Below are 13,607 nucleotides of genomic sequence, written 5' to 3'. Positions count from 1 at the left end.
GTTATAAGCACACTGATGTGCAGAATTTCGTTCAGTAATTGCTGTTATAATAAGAATATAACTCTGCTTGTAATTTACTCCATGCACAAACCCTGCGGAGGATGGGTTGTTTGTTAGAAAATTAAATTAGCTTCTTCAATCTGATATTTTAGTTGTTTTAAACATGTCCAACCAGCATCGAAAAAAAACACGTTTAAAACAATTTGTTTAAAACGTTTAAAACAAACGGAATAAAACAACAGCCCTCGTTTTAAACATGTTTTAAACACTTGTTTTAAACATTTTGTTTTAAACATATCAACCCTGTTAGACAGCCTCGTAAATTAATTTTTAAATATCTTGAAATTGTTTTGTGCAGGGACGTGCACAAACGATTCACAAATATTTGAGACTATATTGGTAAAATTTGGAAGAGATGGAAGGGGTCAGGGCTGTCTAAACAGATATGCATGGTTTTCTAATACAAAAGCAATTAAAAACAAAAAAGCTCAGTATACAACATAGAAATATAGCATAGTTTTCAAGTGGAAAAGAAGCTCAGTAGGCTATACAACTAGCGATGCAAGGGCTCGAAAAAAAAACGGCTTTTTTGGAAAAAAAAACTTTGCTTTTTCTGCATCGCTTTTTTGCATGGGAAATTTTGGGCTTTTTTCAAAATACTGCTTTAAATTGATAAAACAGACTTTGTATCGCTTCTCTATAACACAAAAAATCATTTAATTAGTGGTTGATGCTGATAATAATATAAAACACCGAAAATAAACTATGAATTTCGAAAAGATATTTCAAACAATTTTTCCTCAATATATTTACATTATGAATTCTACAGGATTAACCAATGTATATAATAAGAATTTTTTAACCTCCTATATACAAAAGTAAGCAGAGCTGGCAAGAACCATGGTTGTTTTTGAAAACGCCAAAAACCCGTTTTTGGGGGGATGTTTAAACCAGGCTTTTTAAATTTAAACCAGGCTTTTTTGATTTAGATTTTTTGCTTTATGTATTTATATTACATATTCACATAAATACGTTTATTTCGCCTTGGTGTTATTATGCAACAGCGGGGTTATGCCGGAAGAACTCCCATAAGCTTAAAGAAGTCCGGTCAGTAAATTTTTTAAATTGAGAATCTCCCGCCCTAGCCATTGGGAAAATCCCGTCATTACTTGAAATGTAAGACAATAACGGGAAAATCCTGTTATTCTTTGCATGTAAAATTTAAAGGTCAACGTACCATAATCAGTACGCTAAAACTGAGGTATTAAATTACAAATTTAGTACGTAGATATCATTGAAAGTCCAATCCAAGCTAATGTTGGAAGCTACGCAGGCAATCGATAAATTTTGCCAATTTCTATCAATACATTTAAGCAATCTTGGCTTCTTTATAAAACAACAGGCATTTAGGCACGCAGAAATATACAATTTGGTTTGTTTCGTATGTTTAGACTTAACATCCTTACGAAATACTGAGGTTATCAAGCAGAAAACTTTCGCTTAAACTGACATCCGAACCGCTACTTGGGTTACGCATGAAAGAAGGTTTGTGGTTCGACCGAGATTTGAACATGGGACACCTTGATTAAAAGGTGAAAGGGAAATAAAACTATTGCAGATGGTTTGATATCTGGAAACGTCACCATGAAGTTCACACGATTCGCATTTTTCATTCTTTTTATTTTTTGGTTTAAACCAGTTATTAAAAAAAAGTTGGTGTAAACCAGCCAACCCTAAAAGTAAACACTTCTTTTAAAAGAATACACAAATAACTAGCAAAATAGTATGTAGTATTTTTACTTCAAAATATTCCATACCCTCTTTTAGAAACAAAATAAAATTAAAGTAAAACATAAGAGAAATACTTAGATTTATATGATACACTTAAAGGCTACACATCTAGAGCTTTTGGCTCTGTATATTCTTGAAATTCTACAGTTAAGTTTTATAGAACCACCATCACAGTTTACCCAATCCTCAAGTTTTCTGAATTTTAACAAGAGGGATTCAACATATCATTACGGAACTCCCCCCCCCCCCAAAAAAAAGGACTACGGAATATATTTAAGTTAAGCTAAATACAACTGCACAACAAACATGACTGAGTGATTAGCTTTTGCGCTTCTATCGGGAAGTCCGAGATTCAACCAGCATTCGACCATTCTGACAAAGCTTTTCTTCTTCCATCTGTGAATATAGAAATAGTGCGTGTACTGTGAGTTGGGCGACTTCCTTTCTTATTGTTTTTAAATCGTTATTATTACTAATTACCAGCAGTGACGGTTTTGCGAAGGTTAGGGGGGAGGTCTTTCGGACTGAAGCCCGTTCCCCAAAGTTACGGAATGTCTGCAACAAACGAAATATCTGTTATTTATGCATTTACTCATAAACTTTATGCTCCCGTCAAATAAAAATTACGAATGTTTAAAAAAACTAAACATTAGTAAGAAAAACCCTTCCCAAAATACTTTTCTAAATCCGCCACAGATTCTTAGTATAAAATGATTTTTAAAGTTGTATCCGGAAGATTATTGCTGAATATATAAACGAAACGAAATATTAGTTATGCCTGTACTCATAAACTTCAAGCACCTCCCAAATAAAATTAGGACTTTTTAGGAAACGAAACAACCAGAAAAACCCCTCCTAAAGTACTTTTCTAAATCCGCTACTGATTATTTATATAAATTGGTATTCAAGGTTGTGTCCGGAAAATTATTGCTAAATCACTTCACAGCTACAGTATAACAGAAATGTGGAAGTACGGTTTGACGGATATATTGCAAAACGTACGCTTTGACGAATAAATAGAAAAACGGGCAAGTTTAACTTTTGCGCTAGAAGCTAGAATACTAAAAGCTCTTAGAAATGAAACACGGACGACAAACTAGAGAAGAGAAAAGATGTCGATAACTCAAAAGTTAAAATAAAGTTAAATAGCCTCTAAAATTACCCTCAAATACTACATTCTTCATGTTAGCTTTAATTCGTAAAACATGTGCTCCATCCATCTTGATGGTGAATTTCAGAGCGAAATATCGCATTTAGGTCATGGATTTTTTATCTAACTATAGAATATACTATAGGAAAGCTATTTAGATAGAAAAATCATGAAAATGAAAAAAGCCAAAATTTCCAAAATTCTCGTTTTTTCCCAAAAAAGCCGGCTTTTTATGTGAAAAAAAACATCGATTCAAAAAAGCCGGCTTTTTTGCATCTCTATATACAACATAGAAATATAGCACATTTTGTAAGTCTAAAGGGAACAAGAAACAGAGAAGGAGCAAAGTATACAAGTACAGAAATGTTCTGAGTTATTAACGAAACGAAAATACTGTTTATCCTACTTGATTATTATGATTATAATTACTTACTCTATTTTGCTGAGAATCAGCCCATGGTAATACCAATAGTATCACAATTATGGTGAAAATCCGACTGTTTGTCACGAACACTGTAAGAAAATGTTTGCACTTATTAAAATTAAACAAATAATTCATACTTAACATGAACGTTAAGTGAACTAAAGATAAGTAGAAATATCTTAAATTATAATGTTCTTGTTCTTACACTAGTTTTCAGTGGATTATCATATGAACTTCGAACAAGAGCGCTATTACGCAAAGTAAAGCAGCAACCAATAAGATTTTACAAACTAAGTATGGGTGAACGTTGTGCCATTCGCATTTGGGGATTTTTTTGCATACATCGGAAGAGAGAGAGAAAAAAAAGCGGAATGTTTGGCGCGTGCCACACTAGGACATTATTGCCTAAGCATCATTGCAGAGTATAATCTTGGAAATGAATACCGCCGCCGGTGAGAACCGCAAAACTGAAAACTGGGTGAACTTTCTACTGGAATTAGCGCGAACATTAGCTGTGTCAGCAGTGTTGCAATATGCTAACTGTTTACTTAATTCCGTACTCACACATTGGCCTCTTTTATAATCATGTATTTCGATTTTATTAACATCAGAATAAGAAGTGATTGCACTGTATAAAAATGGAAATGCATTTGTCATCAGTAAAGGTAGTGATTTGGCCGGAACTAGGTCGGATCTGATGTAATCGCAATAACAAATCTAGTCCTTCCTACAACCAATGCGATGTTACACAAGCACAGACATAGAACAAAAATAAATCAATTAATACTTATTGCTTAACTCACGTAATATGAGCTTCTTCTTATGCATAATTATAGTACTTCATTATGTTTGAAAAGTAAAATCATATTTGTTTTCGCTATGAATTTAAATTTACAATTTCTTTGTTATCTTTGTAATTATTTACCTTTAAAGTACAAACGTACACTATTTCGTCACCACGAACCAAATTTTATTTTGTTTTAATATGAATTATAACTTTCCTTTATAAAGGATGTTCCAAATTGGCAATTCGTAGCAAAAGCTGTAATTTTTAGGTATGGCTTTGATCTGACAATTACTTCATCACCAAGATGGGTTGAAAATGATCTGGACACTCAAATATGTTAATTATTTATATATCAACTATTACATTCCTTCACTCGTTGCTTGAAAATTGAGATAGACCTATCATGAAGATTAAATGAACTTTGATCGGATCTTGACATTTCATGATACATTTGCAAGTTTAAATAAATTTATCAAACATTCGATTTTATGTCGATTTATTAATGACAATGTTTTATATAAAATACAGCATCTTGCTTAACCACCCAAAATCGAATGTTTCATGAGTAAATGCAGAAGTGAGTTACTTACGTTAGCTGCGTCTAGCAGCAGAGGCGTCATTTTTGGATCAAGGGGAGGGCAATTGCTTCCCCTCGCTGAGTTTGATATTTAGAACATTTTAATTTATAAGATGATAATACAACAATGAAAATCCTGAGAATCTAATGACATCCATGGTTTCGCTTCTCCCCAAACAAAATATGAAATGACGCTGTCGCTTAGTTATTATTATTATTATTATTATTATTATTATTATTATTATTATTATTATTATTATTATATTATTATTATTATTATTATTATTATTATTATTATTATTATTATTATTATTTAAAATGGTGACTTTATCAGTCAATATTTTTTTTTTATTTTTTCTGTCCAAGACTTACCTTTAATTGCTACTTAAACAATATTTATTTTGTTTTCGTAATGCCCAATGATTTAGAAATTTGATTGTGCATAATGTTTGGAACTCAAAACCTGCCCACAACGTAATTTCTCATACGCTAATAAACAGATTAATATATATCCCACGCCAAGTTTGATCCCGAACGGATAAGTTCAGTGTATGGGTTTTGGTTTTTAGAGTACATAACGCAAAATGTGATCCCTATCGAATTAATTTGGTGTATAGATTTTGACGCAAAATTCGATCGAGACCTGTAAGCCTGCACAACATAATATTTCATAGGTTTTTATAGTACGTGAAATTCTTCCACTATGCCAAGTTTAATCATGATTCGATGAGTTGGTGTATAGTTTTTTGCTTTCGAAAATATGGTTGAAAACTCGATCACCTTTAACTCAGGACCCGTAAATGAAATGAAATGAAATGAAATCTTTAAGTTTTACGTCCCACGGTTATGCCGGTTAGGCTAAAGGAGACGGTGATGATGAGTGATGAATGAAATGGTGGAATGAAGAAAGTGGAAGGAAACGGGAGAACCCCGAGAAAACCCACGCACACGGTGTTTGTCCACCACAAAGTTCACTTTTCGGGGGCTGGGATCGAACCCGGGACCCCAAGCACCAGAGGTGAACGCTCTACCACTGAGCCACCGCGGCCCCCGAAACTCAGGACCCGTAAGCCTGCATAGCATAATATTTTATATGTTTATATAGTAGACTAAGGTCTACTATCATGTACCAACTTTGATTCCGATTGGATGTGTTCGGCTGAACTCATACAAAAAACAAACAAACAAAAAGAAAAAAAACAGTGCCCTTTGATTTTTCAAGAATAAAATCAAATAAAGAGCAAAAATAGAGTATGGTGAGTAAGCTGATCGTAAATAAATATTTAAGAATCACAACTGAATACTGCTAATTCTAGCTTTAGAACTACGTATTACTTAAATGAAAATAAATACATAAATACTAATCTGTATGGCAGTTTCAGCAATGTATTTTTGTCGTCATCAGACATATGGAAGTACACTCGATTCTGAAACGGAGGATGAATAAACATTGGAAGAACAGGAAAAGAAAAGGAGATATCTAGTAGACAGCTAATGGCTAAGAAAGTGTTAGGAGGGATGCACGACATCAAAAGCACTCTCAGAATAGCGATAAAAGAAGTAAACTGTGAAAAAATGTATAAGCCTATACACTGTATAGAGAACAGAAAATGAAATTAAATCTTTAAGTTTTACGTCCAACGGTTATGTCTGCTAGACTAAAGGAGTCACTGATGATGAAAAATTAAGACAATGGGGAAATGAATTATGTGAGGGGAAACGGGGAATCCAGACATAATCTACGCACACAGTGTTTGTCCATCACAAGGTCCACTTGGCTCGAGCTGGAATCGAACCATGAACCCAGAGGTGAACGCTCTACCACTCAGCCCAGCCATCGCAGCCCCGTACATAGAATAGAGTTACTTCCGCGTCTGAAAAGGAGGATGGAAGGGTGGAGCATTGAAAGAACAGAAAAAGAAAGGAGGTATGTAGTTGATGGCAAGTAAATTTTTTTAAAAGAAACTCGAGGGAAACAGGACACCAGAAGGTTTGGGAGGAGAAAAAAGTAGGAAAAGAGTAGGATAGGAAACGTGAGAAATAAACAATATACTATCTTCATGTTTAAAAAGGAGGATGAAACATCGAAAGGGCAGAAGAAGAAACCAAAGAAATTTCGTAAAAAATTGGAGGAATAACACAACACCAAAAGTGCTGAGAATAGTACAAAAAGCAGTAAGAAGGAAAACATGAAATATAAACAATCAAAGGAGAAAGCAGACAAACAACTTTTATGAGTTTTTTAATCCGGAAGAAAACGAGACAAGTTCAAGGATAGTGTGTCTAATGAAGGCAATGACGTAACACAGACTACTAATAGCAAGTCTTTTCTGTGGCCAGATTCTATATTTATTTAACAATGATATAACTAGGTTGCTTTAATTCTGGAAAAGATATTCATTTATTACAGGAACTGTGAAAGGGTAAAAAAATTACAATCTTTGAGATTCAAAGAAGGTAAGCGATCTCGGCATTCTGAGTGTTTTATCCGATTTATCATCTAACCCAGCGTTTCCCAACCTTTTTCAACTTGCAGCACACTACAGGTGTAACTTGAATTCTCGCGGCACACTCATGTAGATGTTATTATTATTATTTGTAAATATAAAATACCGTAGTAATTTATTTCTGTGATTACTGATCTCACAGAGAAGAAAGCTAGATGACTGGTTTTCGGTAAATTATTATGCTTATTTTTCATTCTAATCTAAAAATAGAAAACAACTGCAATGAGATATAGGACTCAGGTTTTTAAAAATACACTTTCTTTTTCGGAAACTGTATCCAACCTTTCACTAAGAAGGAAGATCACTAAATAAAGAACGAATAAACAAATCTCTTTTACTTTTAAAACACAAATGTAGGTAATTTATATGCATGTTTGCTTTGTCGAAAAGATTGAACAATATACTATTACGAAACAGTCTGCAACAATAAAGAAGCAATAATGGTCATAACAATGATAACAAATACTTTTTTCAACATTAAAATGTGTAGAAAAGTAAACGAATAAGAAAATTAAAATTGTATATTCATAGTAGAGGTTCATAATAATTTGAAATACAAATAGACCCTATACATTTTTCCCTATGTTTTGCAATTTGATTGCCATGAATTAATAGTTTTATTTCGATTTCCTCGCGGCACACCAGCGTACTATTGGCGGCACACTAGTGTGCCGCGGCACACCGGTTGGGAAACGCTGATCTAACCCTAACACGTGCGATGGAAGTACTTTGTAATTATATCTCACCTTGACGTAGAAAAGTTAGTGCCACTATGCATTACATTATCTTTGTAATAATGAGATAGACTCTGCGTAAAATAGGTGTTGGAAGGTGAATGTTCACACGCCCCCAAATAATTGATAGCCTATTATTGTAACTTATATCCTGTTTTGAATTGTGTTTTGCAATATTTACCTGTGAAAATTACTCTTTTTTAATTATATACTACCTGGTTTTTCTTTTAGAAAAATATATAGAGTGGAAAGGAAATCCTTTTCTTCGTTGGGTATAAGTAAAAATATACATTAATTAGGTAATTAAACCAGTACATTTGCTAATTGAAGAAAATATTCGCACATGTTTGAGGGGTACGGTGGCTCAGTGGTAGAGCGTTCGCCTCTGCTGCTTGGGGTCCTGGGTTCGATCTCAGCCCCCGCCAAGTGAATTTTGTGGTGGACAAAAACCGTGCTCGTGGGTTTTCTCGGGGTTCTCCCGTTTCCTCCCACTTTCTTCATTCCACCAATTCACTCATCTCTCATCATCACCGTCTCCTTTAGCCTAACCGGCATTACCGTGGGACATAAGATTTCATTTAATTTCATTCGCATATGTTTAACGTTGATGGTCCAGAACTCGAGAACCTAAAAGTCTAAATGGGAAAATATTTATCATGCATGCTAAGGATGGCAAAGTTATAACCATATTATATTATTATTGCCACAGTTCGTATACTTGGTGTTAGTGCAATTTGTAACTATTACGTATATTAGCAATGATTACACTGAAACATACACCAATTTCAAACTCTAAATCACTATATTTGATGAGAAATTACTTATTTTACATCGCAGTTCAAAATCATACATTCAACTGTCATGGTACTTCACATACTTATTATCAGGGCCCTGATTTTGTTGACAAGTCAACTTTTTTCTGTTACGCATAAGACAAGGCAAATTCTAATAAAAACGTTATCCATCAACTCTAGGTTCTAAAAATATATATTTTTAGGGTCAACTTTTGGTCACTTTTTGCCGTTTTGAAATTTCAGGTCATTGTTTAATATTTTAAGGTAACTTTTAGGTCACTTATGGTCTTTTTATTTTTTTTCTTCTACATAAGGAAATCTTTAAATGAACACGGTTTACGAATGTGGAAAAGACGAAGTTGAATAATTTCTTTTCTTGCTTCCTGACTATTGTGGGTGGAAAAACTGCATTCTTAAGAAGCTAATGAAAACTAAACTGTAACTGGTTAACGAAAGGTGGGGGTTGGTAGATGTCCAAACAGAGTTTTGGGTTGTTGACCACAAAGGATGTGATCACCTGAATAACTAAAAATGCATTAGAAGGCGTAAAAAGATTTTAAACAGGATTTCATCTATCATTCTCATGTCGTCTACACTTGCGAACTTTTATTAAGAGTGCTTCCTAGTTTCAACTCGGAAGTGAACTGACGCTTTCAATACTTACAATGCCGTACAATGGACTGATCAACGGACATAAATGATCAATAGACTGCAACTAACTGAAACAAAACTTTTTGAATATGAGTGACAAACGTTAATTAAAATCCAATGGATATTTAAAAACTGTCAATGTTTTACGAAATAAACATTTAAGAAAACGCAAGTTTTAGGTCAATTTTTGTGAATTTTAGGGGCATTTAACAAGAATTTTAGTGTCATTTTATAGGTCACTTTCTAGAAAATTTTAGGTCAACAAGATCCGGGCCCTGCTTATTATAAAACATCTTTTTGACAACTGCGTACGTCACTGTAGCAACGTACAAACCGAAACACTTCTAGATCAATCGATATATTATATTACCTATATTTCTTCCTTCTTCTTCTTCTACAAAATGCTCGAGCACTGCTGCCCAGATTACATACGAAATTATATAAAATATACAACGTTGTCATTGTAAGGTCTAGCAGTATGCTCAATTTCATGAAGATCGTACGGTCTAATTAGAGGGCGATTAGAGTTTATTAATTAGCGTTAGGCCGATAGCCAGCCCAGAAGTGCAGGGGGCGCGGTAGAAGTTAGGGGGCTGTTCCAACCTTACTATAGTTCATCACCATATTATAGTTCACTTGCAAGCCTACAGTGAAAATTTTAGGGGGCTGGTAAAATTTAGGAGGGGCCCGAACCCCCCTAGACCCCCCTTGAATACGGGTCTGATTAGCGTCACTGAAGTGTGCCTTACAATATGGTAGTGTTAGTGTGTCTGCAACTCATTTATTCCACCAGATAACGCTTAAAGAGACACGAATTTTTCAATTCTATTTTTTTTTTTATTTTATTTTATTTTTTTTTTAAGAAATACCGTAGCTAGAGAAACTATCTCGGCAAAGTGCTTTAATGGAGTCAATTCGTGAAAGTCTTCACGGTTAACGTTGACTTACGTCTGTCCCTTATTTAAAAACATAACTCGAATAAAAGAGAAATTTTGTGGTCTGTTTTTGGATCAAAAGATCCAATACATTCCAGGCAAAAATTTTCTTGTAGGCCTTATATATAGAGACCCAAGTAGCCTATATATCAGTATATAATGTAAGCAAATCCAAACTACACTTAACTCAGTATGACGAACTTATTCCGTAAAAAATACGAAAACTCGATTTAAGGGCCGTTCAAAAATTTTGTGGTCCCTAATCCAAAACATCCAATATATTCAATCAAAATTTTTCTTGTACTCTTTATATCTGGAGAATTGTACATAGTGTAGCCAAACCAAAACTATCAGTTAACACAGTATGTTGTGCTTATTCTCTCTCTCTCTCTCAAAAAAAAAAAAACAAAAACGAAAACTCGATTTAGGGTCGTTCAAAAATGTTGTAGCCCCTGAACCAAAAACTAATTATTGACTTAAATTGCAAATCTTTTGATGCATTTTTTGATCATTCCTAAAATTCTTGGCAAAGATTGCAATCTTCTGATCCATTTTTTTCATCATTCCTAAAATTCTTGTCTTTACCTACAATTGGCACTTGTCCCAGTTGTGCTCATTAATGGAGGGAATCCGTTAATATCTTAATAGGTAACAGAGACTTAAGTTTGTCCGTTATCCTGCACAATAACTCGAAGGAAAGCGATTTTTTATTTTTATTATTTTGTTTATTTATTTTTGTTCTGCAAAACAAGAGCTAGAGCGACTATCATAGCCGATTTCGTTACTGTAGAGTCAATCCTTTACCATCTTAAAGGATAACGATGACTTACGTCCATCCATTATGAAATACATGATAACTCTTGAGCGATTGTAAATTTCTGAATTCTGTTTTCTTTTCTTCAATAGATAACTAGAGCGATTTGTCTCACAGAGTTAGTTAATATTGTCAGATCGTTAACATCAAACGTTAATGGGCAACAGTGATTTTAACGGTTGCTATCCATATCCCACTTTTTATTATTGAAACGAAGGTAGTAGAAGTTACAGCTTTGAACCCTGATTTCAAGGAGGGTCCAAAGTAGGCAGGAGGTAAGCCTTGACAACAATGGATATCCAATGCTTTGGAAAAGTCGGAAGGGAAGTAGTAGGAACCGGCAGCTCCATGTTTCTCTCTCTCTCTCTCTCTCTCTCTCTGTGTGTGTGTGTGTGTTTTCAGAACAACGTGTGATGATTTGATGTTTCCTTCACTTATAAGCATAAAAGAAAACATTGCACCATGCGTTTACCCGAGTACTAGAGACCGTGCTGCTGACGATCCTTAACACTTCCGAAATTGCGCCAAAGGATTCCGTGTTCACTGTTATCAAGACTTATAGTTTGCCTACTTTAGACAAATCATAAAGTCAGAGCATATCTCAAAGTTCGGTTGATGACATGTCTGGGAATTTCATCCTGCAGGAAATGCTCTGTATTCCGATTGAATATTAATGAAATGTGCATGTTAATTTTCAATTTGTTTAGTTGAAGTAGCTTGGAAACTGTGGAGCAGAAAATGAATCATTTGCACCGATAACTAATCGGATGAGGCCTCTGTAAGAGGGAATTAGGGAAATCGTAGTTTTCATAAATTAACACTCTGAATTGGCAACTTTGCTGATGTTTCAGTGCATGAAAAGGTGTGTTAAGGATCTGTCTACATTATGCAATTAATGAAAACAATGAAAAACAAACTTTGAAATTATTATGATAAAACGTTTACTTATATGCACCCGGCAACACTGCTACTATCAGAAATGAGTTACCAGCTCTACAGTGAATGCGGGGAGTGTCCCCTGTTTTGATTCAAACACTGGTTCACACGTTTCACCAGGTTCGCAGCAATTTTACGAAGGTTAGAAGTGTTAATGTTCTCATTGGCACTGCGAATGTTCGTTTCCAGGTCTTGAATAGTTCGAGAATTCTTCTTGTATACCTCTTGCTTTAAATAGCCCCATAGAAATTAATAGCAGTGTTGCCGGGTGCATGTAAGTAAAAATTTTATCATGATAATTTCAGTTTCTTTTTGATTGTTTTCAGGAATTGCATAATGTAGACAGATCCTTAACACACCTTTTCATGCACTGAAACATCAGCAGTATCGCCAATTCAGAGTGTTAATTTATGAAAACTACGATTTCCCTAGTTCCCCTTTACAGAGGTCTCATCCGATTAGTTATCGGTGGAAATGAAAAATTCTTTTTTCTGCTCAATATTTTGAAAGCTACTCCAACTAAACAAACTGAAAATTAATAATAGATCATCCATACGTATGAGTTATGAGTCAATTCACATGTTTTGCAAAAAAAAAAAAAAAAAAAAAGATTTACATCTTCGGTTACATCTAGTAAGACTGTGTGGTTCCTAGTGTACGTCAACCGTTGCTTCCTAGTTTAAGAATATATGCATGAACAAGGCTTCATTTTGGTATAACCATCATTTGTGTATCACTTCAGGTTCAAAAGTTCTACTATCCCAAACTCCGGGTTGCATTGTATATTGGACACCCTGTATTATTATTATTATTATTATTATTATTATTATTATTATTATTATTATTATTATTATTATTATTATTGAAGTTGAATTACGAAAATTTTAGTAAGTCCATGTCCCAGACGTTGATTTCTGACCTTTTTTTATTGCTTTTTTACTATTGTTAATGTTAAATATTTTCTCTATTTTTATTATTAGTAGTATTTTTGTTATTGTTATATATTCTCTCTCTTGTTTTTGGTATTGTTGTATATATTTATCTTCATATATATATTATTTTATTTTTTTACGTTTTCATATGTATTTTACAGCACGTTTTTTTTAGCTTCTTCTATTTTAAATCTAGCTTAAATACGCATTCCTCGCATGGGAGGTTTTAGTTGGAAGTCAACGCCTGTGGGTATATCACTATTCATCTCAGCGTCCGCGAAAACTATGAATTTGACACTAATATCGGACATTTTGGATTATTTTTACATGTCTCGGTATCCCCCTCCCCCCGATGACCCCCAGTCAGCAGCCGAATAGTGTGAATTTGTAAGTTAATGCGATCGGAGTTTCACCTTCGATCTCAGCGACCGCTAAAACTATGAATTTCCACACTAATATCGGTCATTTTCTATTACTTTTACATGTCTCTGTAAACGTCCCCCTGAGACCCCTTGTTTCGAATTAAAAAAAAAAACGCTTCGTCTTGGTCTGGGGCCTGGACCAAAGTACCCGTG

General features: G+C 34.2%; 1 protein-coding gene across 1 annotated transcript in view; it reads right to left on the bottom strand.

Annotated features, from left to right (window-relative positions):
- Positions 1 to 13,607, bottom strand: part of LOC145694832 (phospholipase B1, membrane-associated-like) — a 136,001-nt gene that overhangs the window by 103,576 nt on the left and 18,818 nt on the right. The window contains exon 2 of the mRNA XM_081771500.1: positions 3,375 to 3,454. Within this exon, the coding sequence (XP_081627626.1) occupies positions 3,375 to 3,454 (80 nt within the window). The remainder of the gene's footprint in view (positions 1 to 3,374; positions 3,455 to 13,607) is intronic.

The sequence above is a fragment of the Thermobia domestica genome, chromosome 1 (genome assembly GCF_964235325.1).
Source record: "Thermobia domestica chromosome 1, izTheDome1.hap1.1, whole genome shotgun sequence".
In the NCBI taxonomy this organism is placed as follows: domain Eukaryota; kingdom Metazoa; phylum Arthropoda; class Insecta; order Zygentoma; family Lepismatidae; genus Thermobia; species Thermobia domestica.
The sequence above is the reverse complement of the archived record's forward strand: the minus strand, read 5'-3'. Positions and strand labels throughout refer to the sequence as shown.